The sequence below is a fragment of the Triplophysa rosa genome, linkage group LG7 (genome assembly GCF_024868665.1).
Source record: "Triplophysa rosa linkage group LG7, Trosa_1v2, whole genome shotgun sequence".
In the NCBI taxonomy this organism is placed as follows: domain Eukaryota; kingdom Metazoa; phylum Chordata; class Actinopteri; order Cypriniformes; family Nemacheilidae; genus Triplophysa; species Triplophysa rosa.
The window spans coordinates 11,822,519-11,835,559 of record NC_079896.1 but is presented as its reverse complement, the minus strand read 5'-3'; the positions used below and the strand labels follow the sequence as shown (position 1 = coordinate 11,835,559).

The window sequence follows — 13,041 nt, the reverse complement described above, 5'->3', positions numbered from 1 at the left end:
CAACATGGGGGCCTATTTTCTTTAAAGGAACTATGAAAGGTGCTGCGATGTGGCGGTAGGGGAAAATTGAAATGCTACAGAGTAGGAAGGATGAATCAGATAAAGATCTGTTAAAAATATGTACGTGCCAAGACATCTTTAAGAAAGCGAACATATATTAAAGAAACTCTCAGAGCTTTCTTCGTGGCGCTTGTGTTCCCGATACAGAAAATGACACCCTACTAAGGTAACCATGGCAACACACCCTATGGACATGCACTAGATAGCCTCTGCTGTCTAAGACTCAAACACCTTGGTAGGTTTTTACATAACAACATATTAACAGAGGCATTCCTGTAATAACCGTGCACACAAAAGCTGTCCAACTGGCACAATAACGCAAGCTTTTTGCCACTGCACACAATGTGCGAACCATGACAAGAGCGTGGCTGCTCTTATGACTAAAACATATTCTCAACTCACCGTAGCACTAAAAAAATTGGGATTTGGGGATCTCACTTTTTCCACAATTTATCGAATGTCTTTTTTTAGAGGGATAGTTCACCAAAAAATGAAAATTCTGTCATTGACTCCCGTTTTCCCTACTATGGTAGTAAATGGGGGATGAGATCTGTGTGGTTACTGACATTCTTCCAAATATCTTCCTTTGCGTTTAGCAGAACAAAGAAATGTACACAGGTTTGGAACAACCTGAGGGTGAGTATACACTCACCTAAAGGATTATTAGGAACACCTGTTCAATTTCTCATTAATGCAATTATCTAATCAACCAATCACATGGCAGTTGCTTCAATGCATTTAGGGGTGTGGTCCTGGTCAAGACAATCTCCTGAACTCCAAACTGAATGTCAGAATGGGAAAGAAAGGTGATTTAAGCAATTTTGAGCGTGGCATGGTTGTTGGTGCCAGACGGGCCGGTCTGAGTATTTCACAATCTGCTCAGTTACTGGGATTTTCACGCACAACCATTTCTAGGGTTTACAAAGAATGGTGTGAAAAGGGAAAAACATCCAGTATGCGGCAGTCCTGTGGGCGAAAATGCCTTGTTGATGCTAGAGGTCAGAGGAGAATGGGCCGACTGATTCAAGCTGATAGAAGAGCAACTTTGACTGAAATAACCACTCGTTACAACCGAGGTATGCAGCAAAGCATTTGTGAAGCCACAACACGCACAACCTTGAGGCAGATGGGCTACAACAGCAGAAGACCCCACCGGGTACCACTCATCTCCACTACAAATAGGAAAAAGAGGCTACAATTTGCACGAGCTCACCAAAATTGGACAGTTGAAGACTGGAAAAATGTTGCCTGGTCTGATGAGTCTCGATTTCTGTTGAGACATTCAAATGGTAGAGTCAGAATTTGGCGTAAACAGAAATGAGAACATTGATCCATCATGCCTTGTTACCACTGTGCAGGCTGGTGGTGGTGGTGTAATGGTGTGGGGGATGTTTTCTTGGCACACTTTAGGCCCCTTAGTGCCAATTGGGCATCGTTTAAATGCCACGGCCTACCTGAGCATTGTTTCTGACCATGTCCATCCCTTTATGACCACCATGTACCCATCCTCTAATGGCTACTTCCAGCAGGATAATGCACCATGTCACAAAGCTCGAATCATTTCAAATTGGTTTCTTGAACATGACAATGAGTTCACTGTACTAGAATGGCCCCCACAGTCACCAGATCTCAACCCGATAGAACATCTTTGGGATGTGGTGGAACGGGAGCTTCGTGCCCTGGATGTGCATCCCACAAATCTCCATCAACTGCAAGATGCTATCCTATCAATATGGGCCAACATTTCTAAAGAATGCTTTCAGCACCTTGTTGAATCAATGCCACGTAGAATTAAGGCAGTTCTGAAGGCGAAAGGGGGTCAAACACCGTATTAGTATGGTGTTCCTAATAATCCTTTAGGTGAGTGTATGTTGACAGGATTTTCATTTTTTTCATTTCATCTCTTTAAATACTGAGGATGTTGGTGTGATCAAGGTTTTTCAAGATGTAAAAGTTTGTTGTAAAGTAGTGAGTTAATATTACAAATGAAACGGCACTGTTCATGTCAGATCGGTTTTGATAAATTCTAAACATCTACCAGTCATATTCTAGATGTCTATAACATCTGACAAGAAACATCTCAGAGACGTTTTGCAGATGAGCAAACAATAAAAAAAGCCTTACAGATGTAAATGCAGACATCAAATAGACGTCTCCCAGATGTGCTATCAGGGCTTCTTTCTTCTCTTTAAGCAGCTCACCTGTTTGCCATATTATGTCAAATCAATGCCAATCCTCTCTACTTCTGACAAATGCAACCTTATGCAATCTATTAACCAAGTAACGTGCTAACCAGGCTAGATAAGCATGAAAAATGTTCGGAAGAAATGATGGGCATCTTAACAGCTGACAGTCTGTGATGATGGTGTGGCATTCCCCGTATGAGCAAGGCCTTCACTCTGCCAGGAATGCAGAGGCAAAGCTGTTGAGATGATTGATGACACGCCTCCGCTGGCCCTCTCTTCCCTGCTGACATGCACTCACAACCCAACACTTTTCACTGCTAATTGGACAACCTTGCAAGTTCCTTCTCTGAGACTGTGGTCCACTAAATTAGCCACTGATAACTGCCCAGAATTGGTTCAATTTATGAACGTCCAGAGCTGTCACGCCAGCGAGGTGTCGCTCAGGCAGTAGATGCTATTGAATAAACCTGTCAGGCGTAGAACTTTCCAAACATGTATTTCTCATTAGTTTTCCATTTTGATGTTTTGATTAAACTTGTGGTTGACAGTTCATTTAAAGTCTAGGTAGGTAGAACGTTGCTTGAAACTGTGAAAATAGATGCAGCTGACTGTTTTTGCACAAAACAATCTCAAAGTCCCAAGTGACAAAATCATGCAGCGGCCATAAATGGGGCGTCACATGATCTACTTTTGCTTGTTTGATTGATTGAGCCACATCCATCTGCTGTTTATCTGTTTTTATGTATTTCTCTTACTGTTTATCTGTGAATCTAAGTTCAGATTTGGAAAAAAAGATGAAATCCAGTGTTGCCAACATCACACTGCATGCCCTGTGCATCGCACAGAGAGTGGCAGTAAAATTGTTATCACCATCCAGCCCGAAAACTAGGTCTGTTATGTAACCTCAATGTGGTCAATGGCCATTGAACATTTTGAGAATTACCAAACCCAGCGCTGTGAAACACTGCCAATATTCTTAGCAGAGACCAAGCAACACAGAATGTGGGGTTTTAGAGATATTTAGAAAAATGTAAATCCAAATATGACAATTCTTTCAGAAATTTCTCTCAGACATATATAACTTTAGTCCTTCAATTATACACAAACAAATTGTGTACTTTACTTTGAATGCCCCGTAAGTCACTTTAGATCAAATCTGACAAGAAAAAAACATTTAAATGTAATTCTTGTCAAATCTACAAAAGGGATTTTCAAACTTTTTTCTGCCAAACCCGAAGTAAATATTTCAATAATTTAATTTAAAGGTTTCTAAGTTTTTATCAGCAGTGTTTTACTTCACTATTGTTATTATTAAACATTTCTTTGCAACTTTGGAAAATATGAAAACAACTTGTATATGCACTGGTATAGACGGTTTCAAAGCAACAGCATGCGCGCGTTCGTGGTCTGCCCTTAACTTCTGGAACACATTCACAAGTAATAGAGTGCCTGTAGACTATTTCTGATAACAAGCTAAAGAAACCGAGAAGAACCGTTACTTGGCTTAACTTTTTTTAACCAATATTTGAATTTAGACTGTGATATCAAGCTCAGTCGTTGGTTGTCAATGTCCCATACAGTTTCTTTAAATGCGAGCAAACAGGACCATTCAGCAAATCGTTTATTTTATACATTTTTATATAATAAAATAATAATATAAATGAATGTTAACATAAATTAAATAAAATATAAATTGTTATATTATTAGGCACTAGCCAAACCAATAAATAAACACAGACCGGAAGTTAACTGCAGTCCAGACGCGCACATGTCCGATGAAACGGTCTATACCGTGTTCCAACTCACGAACCCTCTGCAATTCCCTCGCAAACCACCAGGCGTTTGCAAACCTCCGATACACTACAGCAGAGGTTCTCAACCGGGGGGAGCGCAGAGGTACTGCAGGTGGGGCGCGACGGTTCCCAGAAACCCCAACCTTTGGAACTCCATCGCGTATGCACGGAGGAACGCGATTGCAATTTGACGGAGGGCAGTGTTCCGTCTGTAGCTGCGCGTGTGAGAATGCGCCAACTCATTGTAGGTCCTGCACAGTGCAATTTTAGGCTGGGCATAAAGCTTAATATCTACAAAGTAGACAAACGTCCACTCAGGAAGCAGCTGCAATTACCTCTACATTATCTTAAGAAACAGGCAGATCAAGTATGTTTGTCTTTCAGACTGTAATTTCAGAATGAGCGCAAGTCTCTCTCTCACCCGATGAGTTCAGAGTGCGCGTGAAGGGAGTGGCGTGTAAATAAAGTGACTTTTCATATATTTCTGAACTTGGACGGCTGTTTGATGCTGTTGACAGTTATTAAATATGTAAAGCGCTATTTTCGACAGGCAAATGACACCACACAGCATTGTATTATAAACTGCGAATAAACTCTCGCTCGTGATAAAATCAATAAAACTGATCTGGCAGATTAATCCTTTTGGAATAATGCCCAAAACACTACAATTTTGTAATGGTTTTAATCCCAAAAACTAATGGTTCACAATGGTATTTTAATGGAAACCATTCATTTCTGTGATGGTTTCTTCTGGGTTTCTTTTGTTTTTATCAACAGGTTGTTACATTTATAATCAGATAAATTTGTCATATACAGTTATTTTTTGTTTCTTTATATATAGTTTATAAGAGTTTGGTTCCAAAACGCGATAAACGCCATTTAAAAAAAAGTTTCCGCCAAAATCAGTATTGTATCAGGTATCGGTATTGAAAAGTCACTTTTTAATTTTACGCAAAATGCGATATCCACCGTGTTATTCTGTCATGGTTTCTCCCTTTTTTCCCAAACCGCAATATACGCCAGTCTACGGAGCCCGTCTAGTCACCCCTCGGAGAAAAAAAAAACAAGACCCGCAAATCCGTGGCCACAGTTTTGTAATTCGTTCCCACAGTTTACAAAACCGTGCTCTCGGATTAATAAACTCGACCCACGAGTTTACAATCCGTGCTCTCGGTTTTGTAAACCGTCCCCTCAGTTTTTGAAATCTGTTCCCACAAATTCATAATCTGTGCCCACGCTTTCGCAATCCGTTCGCACAGTTTTGCAAACTGTAGCCTACTCGTGGAATTGAAGCCTCTGTCTGTCAACAGAACAAGCTTCTTCCTACAGGAACATTAACGAATATTGTATACTGTTTTATATATAAATTGTCCTAATGTGTTTACACACGAGCGCGTGGCACATATAAAGCATGCGTTCATTGCCACGTTTCACTGGCATAAAGTTGGTTTGGCATTAAACATTCGATATTCGTGAATTTAGGGACCATCTCTAAAGTTACATACACATTATAATTAGGGCTGTGCCGATAAACGATATCATATCGAATCGCGATAGAATGTATTTCAAAAACGATGATAAGCTATTGGCATTTTGACTCGATATGGATTAATTTTACAGTTTAACAGAACGCAGAAATAAACGCAACAACAGTCAGTCAGCGTGCAGCTTTTAGCATGCGCGTCAAAGTACAAAGTCCATTTCATACTGCACTTGCCAAAGAAAACTCAACATGAGGAGGAAAACATGACTGGAAGCAGAAACAAAGGTGAAACTAACCTCGAGTTGTCATCACGCGGTTTATCAAGTGTCTTATTTTTTTTCGCAATCGCCGGTTAAACAAAAAAAAATGTGAGGCGCAATTGCAAGCAAGTTACTTCGAAACTCAAGCAGAAACGTTTTTATATCCATCGTTAACATATCTGCTAACATGAGCTGGTGCTTATGAAACAAACCAGCGCTGCCCTGTACAGATCAGAGATGTAAAGAAGTGAGTTTGTGTGCACATTACTACTCGAGCAAGACATTATTGCAGCATTATGTATGTGCGCAGGTGCTGAGCCAATAGCGTTCGAACGTACACAGTAACGGAGCCCTTTCATTGGTTGAATGTACTGAATGAACAATCCCTTTACTTAACGAGTCAATTGAGTCAAAATGAGACTGAATGAACTGGTACATGTTGTACGTGTTGCAACAGTGCATTAATTTAATTGAATTTTAACTGGTTAAAGGTTAACTTTTGTTAATAAACTGTATTTAAAACAGATTATTTTAAATACAGTTTTTTAATTAAATATATATCGAAATAAATATCGTTATCGATCAATATAGAAAAAAACTATCGCGTTTACTTTTTTGCCATATCGCCCAGCCCTAATTATAATACATGTTTCCAACTTCAATGGCATTTAAAGGGAATGACTTATACCCACAAGACTAACTGTACAGTGTTCATGTGTGTGTCAGATATAATGCACACCTTATTTTTTTCTCCGAGGGGTGACTAGACGGGCTCCGCACCAGTCTCACTTCTCTGCAGAATGCCATATATCCGCTCAACCAATCACAGCACACCATTCCACGCATTGTAAACAGTAATGGCGGCGCTCTGAATACGGTCGGCTCCTAGTTTACCTGATCTACTTTGTACTTTGTGTTCAACAAACACAAAAATGAATAATTTTGACGGCATTGATGAACCTGTGCTGGTTTCTGCGGTGGGGAAGAAACGTAAACCATCGAAATCTAATCATTTACGTGAGGAGATTAAGAAGACGATGCACTAATTTATAGCATTAAAAGATGACCCGTTGAATTTATTTTAGGAGCGATGACTGATTGAATGTATTTTTAGTCCAGTGCCTGTATGTAAGATTAGTAATGTATTGAGTTCAGAGGCTGTCATATGTGGATCAACTCATTTTGTTGTGTATTTTCAACAGTTTCAATATGAAAAATAATTTTTATATTGACTCAATGGACTTTTTTAAATTGCCACGGATTTATGGCATTTTGGGTAAAAAATTATCGTTTTTTATAATAAATCTTTTAAAATCAAAATCTGGATTTGAATTTTTTATGTTACTAGAATCTACTATTTCTGACATATTTTACCTATGATCTTATCTATCCTCAATGTACATTATGGTTGTCACGGTACAATAAACATGTCTTACATACTATACCAGCTGAAGTATCTCGATACCAAGTACTATCACGATGCTGTGCCATATAATTTAAATCTATACAAAAAACACAGATTTAGATTAAACATTTTGTATTTACTATAGTAAACTGTATTATACTTTGCACTAGAATATGTTGTTGTATTAACTGTACATGTTGGATAAATTGTAGCATATACATTTACATTTAGTCATTTGTAAATACTATAAATACTGTAGTATACTTAAATATTTACTATGATAAGTCTCAAAAACATTAGTATCTATGAGTTTTAGTAGTTTACTGTAGTAAATACTAAAGTACACTAGATCATTTTTCACGTAGGAACTAATTCAAATGTTGTGACTAATCATCCAGAATACTACATTTTTCAGAGTGAAACTGCAATCAGTATTGACATACATCAGACAATTTATGATTTCTTTGTGGGCCAACACTATGACACTGTTTCAAAAGGTAAACAAAAGCCGAACTGCTATTGATCTGCTTCTCTACTTTGTATTCCATTCGCTAATAATTACCAATGCAGTCGCTCCAATTACTCGGCTCTACTTAACATTTACAGCCATGTGCAATCCACAAACATTGATTCATTATGCAAATGACAGGGACTAATTTAAGGCTTGCTTACATGACTCCATTTAAAAACCTGCAGCCATGGCAATGCACTTTGCAGAAATGAATTGAGACACCCTTCTTTACACCGGAAAGCTTTATCAACAATAAACTAATAGGCTATTGAAAAGCTTTTTGACTTTATCTGTATATGCATATTGACAAATGGCTTAAATGGTTCTAATATTGTCAGAGAGGACTGAAGCTCAATACCCAGCCATGTTGTACGTGCCAATGACTAATGAGACTTCAATATTAACATTGAACGTGGTGGTGCTGGTGATGGGATTACTGTTAAGGTAAATGGCACACAGGCACAGGCTCGCATGCTCTCCAGTCTGAGTGTATAGAGTGGGTTCTAGCACCTGGGGGACAAAGAAGAAGCTTATCTGGTATCTAGTGAGCCTGCTTCATCAAAAGCCTTAAAAATAAGTGACAGGTCGAGGAGAAGGAGGTTAAATCTACTTGAAAGGCACAGCTATTTTTTCAGAAGCGCTTCAGGTATAACTGCTTTGAAGATAACCATTATCTGCTGGCCATGATTATATTTCTCCAAATTTTATCGTGGGACTCGTGGCCTCCCCCAGAACTGGGAAAAGGGGGCTTCTTTGGGAAGCTTCCATTAAAGTATTGCAGTTTCATAGGACAAATGCTAAATTGTTGACAACTAACAGTGCTAACAATGGAGGAAGTCTTCTGACTAGATTTGAATAACATTGATTAATGTAAATATTATATTTAAATAAATGGATTATTCTTTTGTTGTGTGGGTGACAAAATTAACACACTAAATAAAAATGTAAGGGAAAAGAGTGCAGGATTTTTTACTTTTTACTCAGTTGCAAGGTAAACATAACTATTGCACAGTTGCACATTCATATCTTATGTGAAAAATGTGAATATGTTCCCGCAGCAGCTTCAACATGAAAAGTAAAACCACTACATCTCATCCTTCCCATTTGTTTTTGCTGCTGGTGAGTGTCAGACACCTGCTGATAAATTCCTGTTCCTCTAATAGCTTTCTGTGTCACTTTTAATATCCACAGCTATATCTCTATATTTCCTGGAGTACACAACACTATAGCCAGAACTTAGGTTCTTGGTGATGCATCAAATGCTAGAACTTGGAATCTGATCATGCCTCATTCCTTCGCAAAAAATGGATGGAAGGATGTTAAGTTGTGCCATTTTATCTGTAAAACATATACAGTAAATACTGTAGCCAATTTGAAATTATTAGGTTGGCATATTTGACAGTAGAACTGTGTTTAGTGGAGATCAGTGTATTTGCTGGAATGTATGCTGCATCTGAGGATAAAGGCAAATTAGACACTCTTAAGAAGTCCACTCATTTACATTTTAAATTTGAAATACTCTTTATAAAGCACATGCTGTTGGATCAAGCAGTGTTTCCCCTAGGTTTACGGCTTGGGGGGGGTGATGTGGTCTATATTTTTTTGCGGCGGAGGTCCGGACAATGCTTCTTTTAATAAATAATATTTAATCAATCAATCTAATGTTTTATCAGGCCATCTGGTTTATATTCTGATAGCCACAGTAAGGCCTGGTAACTGATAAAATGTGTTGTAGGCTATGGTGCTGAAACGAAGTCCTAGTCTATTTGAAAAACTATTGACAACAAATGTAACAACTGAAATGAATTTATCATGAGAAGTACTTACAAAGTTACTAACAAGTAGCCTTTCCATGCCATTCATACTACTGATTCTAAATAATCTTTCTGATTAAAACATGATTCATTATGAAATGCTCTTAACATGCTGATTTTTAATCCTTTTAATATCATTAATGATAAATGTAGATACAAGACGTTATGGTTTATTATCTGTCACAAACAGTAAACTGACTGACAGCTAAAACATTTTTGTTTACTTAAGCGTTACAGTAAAAGTGTCCATTTATTTACCTGGTCTTGGTGTCCGCAGGTCTTTATACGACGCGTCTTTGGCGGGAGAAGCAGCGCTCACGGAGTGGAAAGGGTTCAAATGAAGCGCGTTTGGCGCTAAATAAAGATATTAGAAGATATAGCTGCAAAATAATCAACATAACTTTCCCTGAGTGCGCGTGATGTGTGCAGCTCAGTTATGTAGACGTGCTGCTCAATTTAGACTACAGAAATAGTCTAATGTTTTTAATGGTTTATTATGTAAATTATGAGGGGCGCCCACCTACAGCAATGGTAGGGGAAACACTGTCAAGGTTTTGCAAAAAAAAAATTCTGAAGTGTCAATGATTTTTTTATGTTCAAAATGAGGCATACTGGAGGAGCTAATTGATAGAAAATAACAAATGTGTTGTCAATGCCAGTAATTGTTAATCTATCAATCTATTTAATCTATATATCATTTGATATATCTGAAGTTTAGGCAAAGCACAGTTGCAAGCAAAGTGAATTAATGAAACATAAAAGATCACAAGACCTATATCATTGCAATGCATCATGCAATATATATATATTTGAATGAAACCTAGATAATAATAGCTAGCCGTGCCCACAATACATATTAAATTATGTTTATCTGAAAATGTAAAAATGCATAAAGGTTTGTGTCATGGTTAGGTTTAGGGGTAGGGTGAGGGTCAAGGGATACGATATACGGTTTGTACAGAAAAAAATGGAAAGTCCCCACAATGTACAAAAACAAACCTCTGTGTGTATATAAAGCCATCCATCAGCATCAGAAGATTACAAAATGATTCTACCACATGCTTGATTTATTTTTTCATTTTGATATAAGCAATCTTATAGAGTATGTTACAGTGTTACCGTTTAAGTTAACGTTAAAACAGAGGAGTGGCATTTGGAGAGCTCCATTGATCGCACTGTCCCTGCGAGGCGAGAAGCTCACAGTAACATTCCCCGATTAATCAGCACTGACAGGAAGAGGTGTGGCCTGAGGAGAAAAGGAGCAGGTTACCACCCACGTCTTGATGATGCGCCGATTCCGGTGAGGCACATGTTTAAAGTTCACGCACTCAGCATTCACAGACCACCAACTGACATTCTCTGGACAAGTGGGACAGTCATGACAGGCCTATTGAGAATACACAATAGCCTTCCTATTATAATTTCTTACCTATGTTGGAGTACAATAATGTTTACAGCCACGTCGAAATGACTTGGCATAAGTGCCATCGCTTCTGAAAATAATGACAATATAAGAAACATTCTAGTCTACTTTTAGTCAAAAAGGAGAAATAGGAAAAATCTAAGGTAACAATCAAGGCTCGCTTTTAAAAAACTCAGAAAGAGCCAAATTGATGTTTGAAGAGTCCTAAACATACCAAGTAATTTTTGTGGCGGGCTGACGGTCCATTTTTATTTATGCCACAGCACAACCAGGAGACCCCAATATCATGAAAAGAAAGGGATGCAACACACAACAGCTTTACTCAATAACTGAGATGTTTATAATGAATTAATCAATGGATGGATGGATGGATGGATGGATGGATGGATGGATGGATGGATGGGTGATGGATGGATGGATGGATGGATGAATGAGTTTAAATAACCGCTTCTAAAATGGTTTTGACACATTTGTGTGCATCATATTACCTTCAACTGCCACATAAACAACGTTTTATCTCGTTTTGTCAGTCGTCCTTCACAAAAACCAATATAGCCTAGCCTATGAAGCACATTCATGAACCATCCTGAGGCAAAGAAATGTTTAACTTTTAAATTCGGAAATCAGCCAATATCTTATATTGTGAAGCCCTTCTGCTTATAAAACAAGCAGCAAATGGCAAGGTTTGTGCAACCTAAAATTACAAAACTTGATAGGCTATTTATTATCCTCAGACACACCCATGAAACAGTTCCATTAACGCTGCTGATTGAAACTAAGAGGCGCCTGATGAGGGGTAATTTTATTACGACACGTTTGACACGAACAGCTCATAACTTCTAACTCAAATCATAAAAGACCATCGATTCCGCCACCATCCCTGCTATTTCTCCACTTAAGCGTGTGCAACTTCGCTCTTTTTCAGGACGCAAACATCCGTGAGCCGATCTTTCGGACGGTAGGAAGCATGAATGACTTCATTGTAACTGTGCAAAGTGTTCCGCTTGGCGGGGTTTACGAAATCGACCCCCTTTCCCCAGCTCCTTATGCAACCCTACGCTGATAAACGGTTATTATAAAATCACAAGCAAAACATCTCCGGGAGAAAAGCGTCGACCGACGTGGTCTGTGAATGAGATCCGGATTCGGGTTTTGTAGTTGTTTCACACGGCAGGCTATTTGTGACCCAAATAAAAGTGATGGAGCGACACTGGGGGAATCTGCCTGAGCGTTGTTTACAAAACTGAGAGCAGAGCGACTGATGCGAGGGGAGATGCAGGTGCCAGCCAAGTTTAGTTTGAACAGTTACACACTTGAGTCTCCTACCTGAGCAGCGCGGTATCTCCCTGTCTGCTGACCACATTCTCGCTGGACGCATAGTCCACGGTCTGTCCGGCGGGCAAACACGATGGTAAAAAGCAGCAAAGACTGAGAATTATAGCGGTGAGCCACTGACCGGAGACGCACGCATCCTGCACCGCAATCATGATGTCCATCGCCGCCGAAAGGAGTACGATCCGCGCCTTTATCAAAAATAAAAAACAAATATCTGGACGAAAATATATTAATCCCCACTCTTCCTCCGCGAAAAGCCCGAGAAATGGCGTTCCGTGTAGTTTCCCAGATTTGTTTTGATCGGAACCCGACCGCGGGAGGAAGACGGCTCTCCAGTGGCTCGCACACCATCTAGTGAGGAAATGGGAAACGGGAGCAGAGCTAGCAGCAGACAACCCCCCGGCTCTGATCCTGTTGCCATGCGGCCGTTTCCCAGGCAACCCGTTCCCTGTAGTTCGTGATGGAGCAGTTAAGCGGGTGGGTATTCTTGATACAGCAACACTATTTAAATGCCGTCGCCCGGTGAGTTTTTACCACCCGAGGTTTACCACCCCGGAACCTCGAGATGTCCTCATGCAAACGTGCATGGGCTGTTGTATGTTATTCCATGTGACACTTCCAAACGTGAGTCAGTGATAAGATTAAAAATGACATGGGTCACAACTTGTTTGGTCATCGGTGGACCTGCAGCCCAGAGAAACAAATACTGTTTTTCTCAGAAGTTACAGCATGGCATATTTCCTCACAGTTGGTCACCACCATCCAATTTTA

General features: G+C 39.4%; 1 protein-coding gene across 3 annotated transcripts in view; it reads right to left on the bottom strand.

The window, feature by feature from the left end:
* negr1 (neuronal growth regulator 1) overlaps positions 1-12,627 on the bottom strand; it is a 116,548-nt gene extending 103,921 nt beyond the window's left edge. Inside the window, exon 1 of one of the 3 annotated variants that reach the window (XM_057337292.1) lies at positions 12,262-12,627. In XM_057337292.1, the coding sequence (XP_057193275.1) occupies positions 12,262-12,431 (170 nt within the window). In that variant the 5' untranslated portion in view covers positions 12,432-12,627. The remainder of the gene's footprint in view (positions 1-12,261) is intronic. The other 2 variants (XM_057337293.1, XM_057337294.1) reach the window with 2 other exon arrangements.
* Between the last annotated feature and the right edge of the window lie 414 nt (positions 12,628-13,041).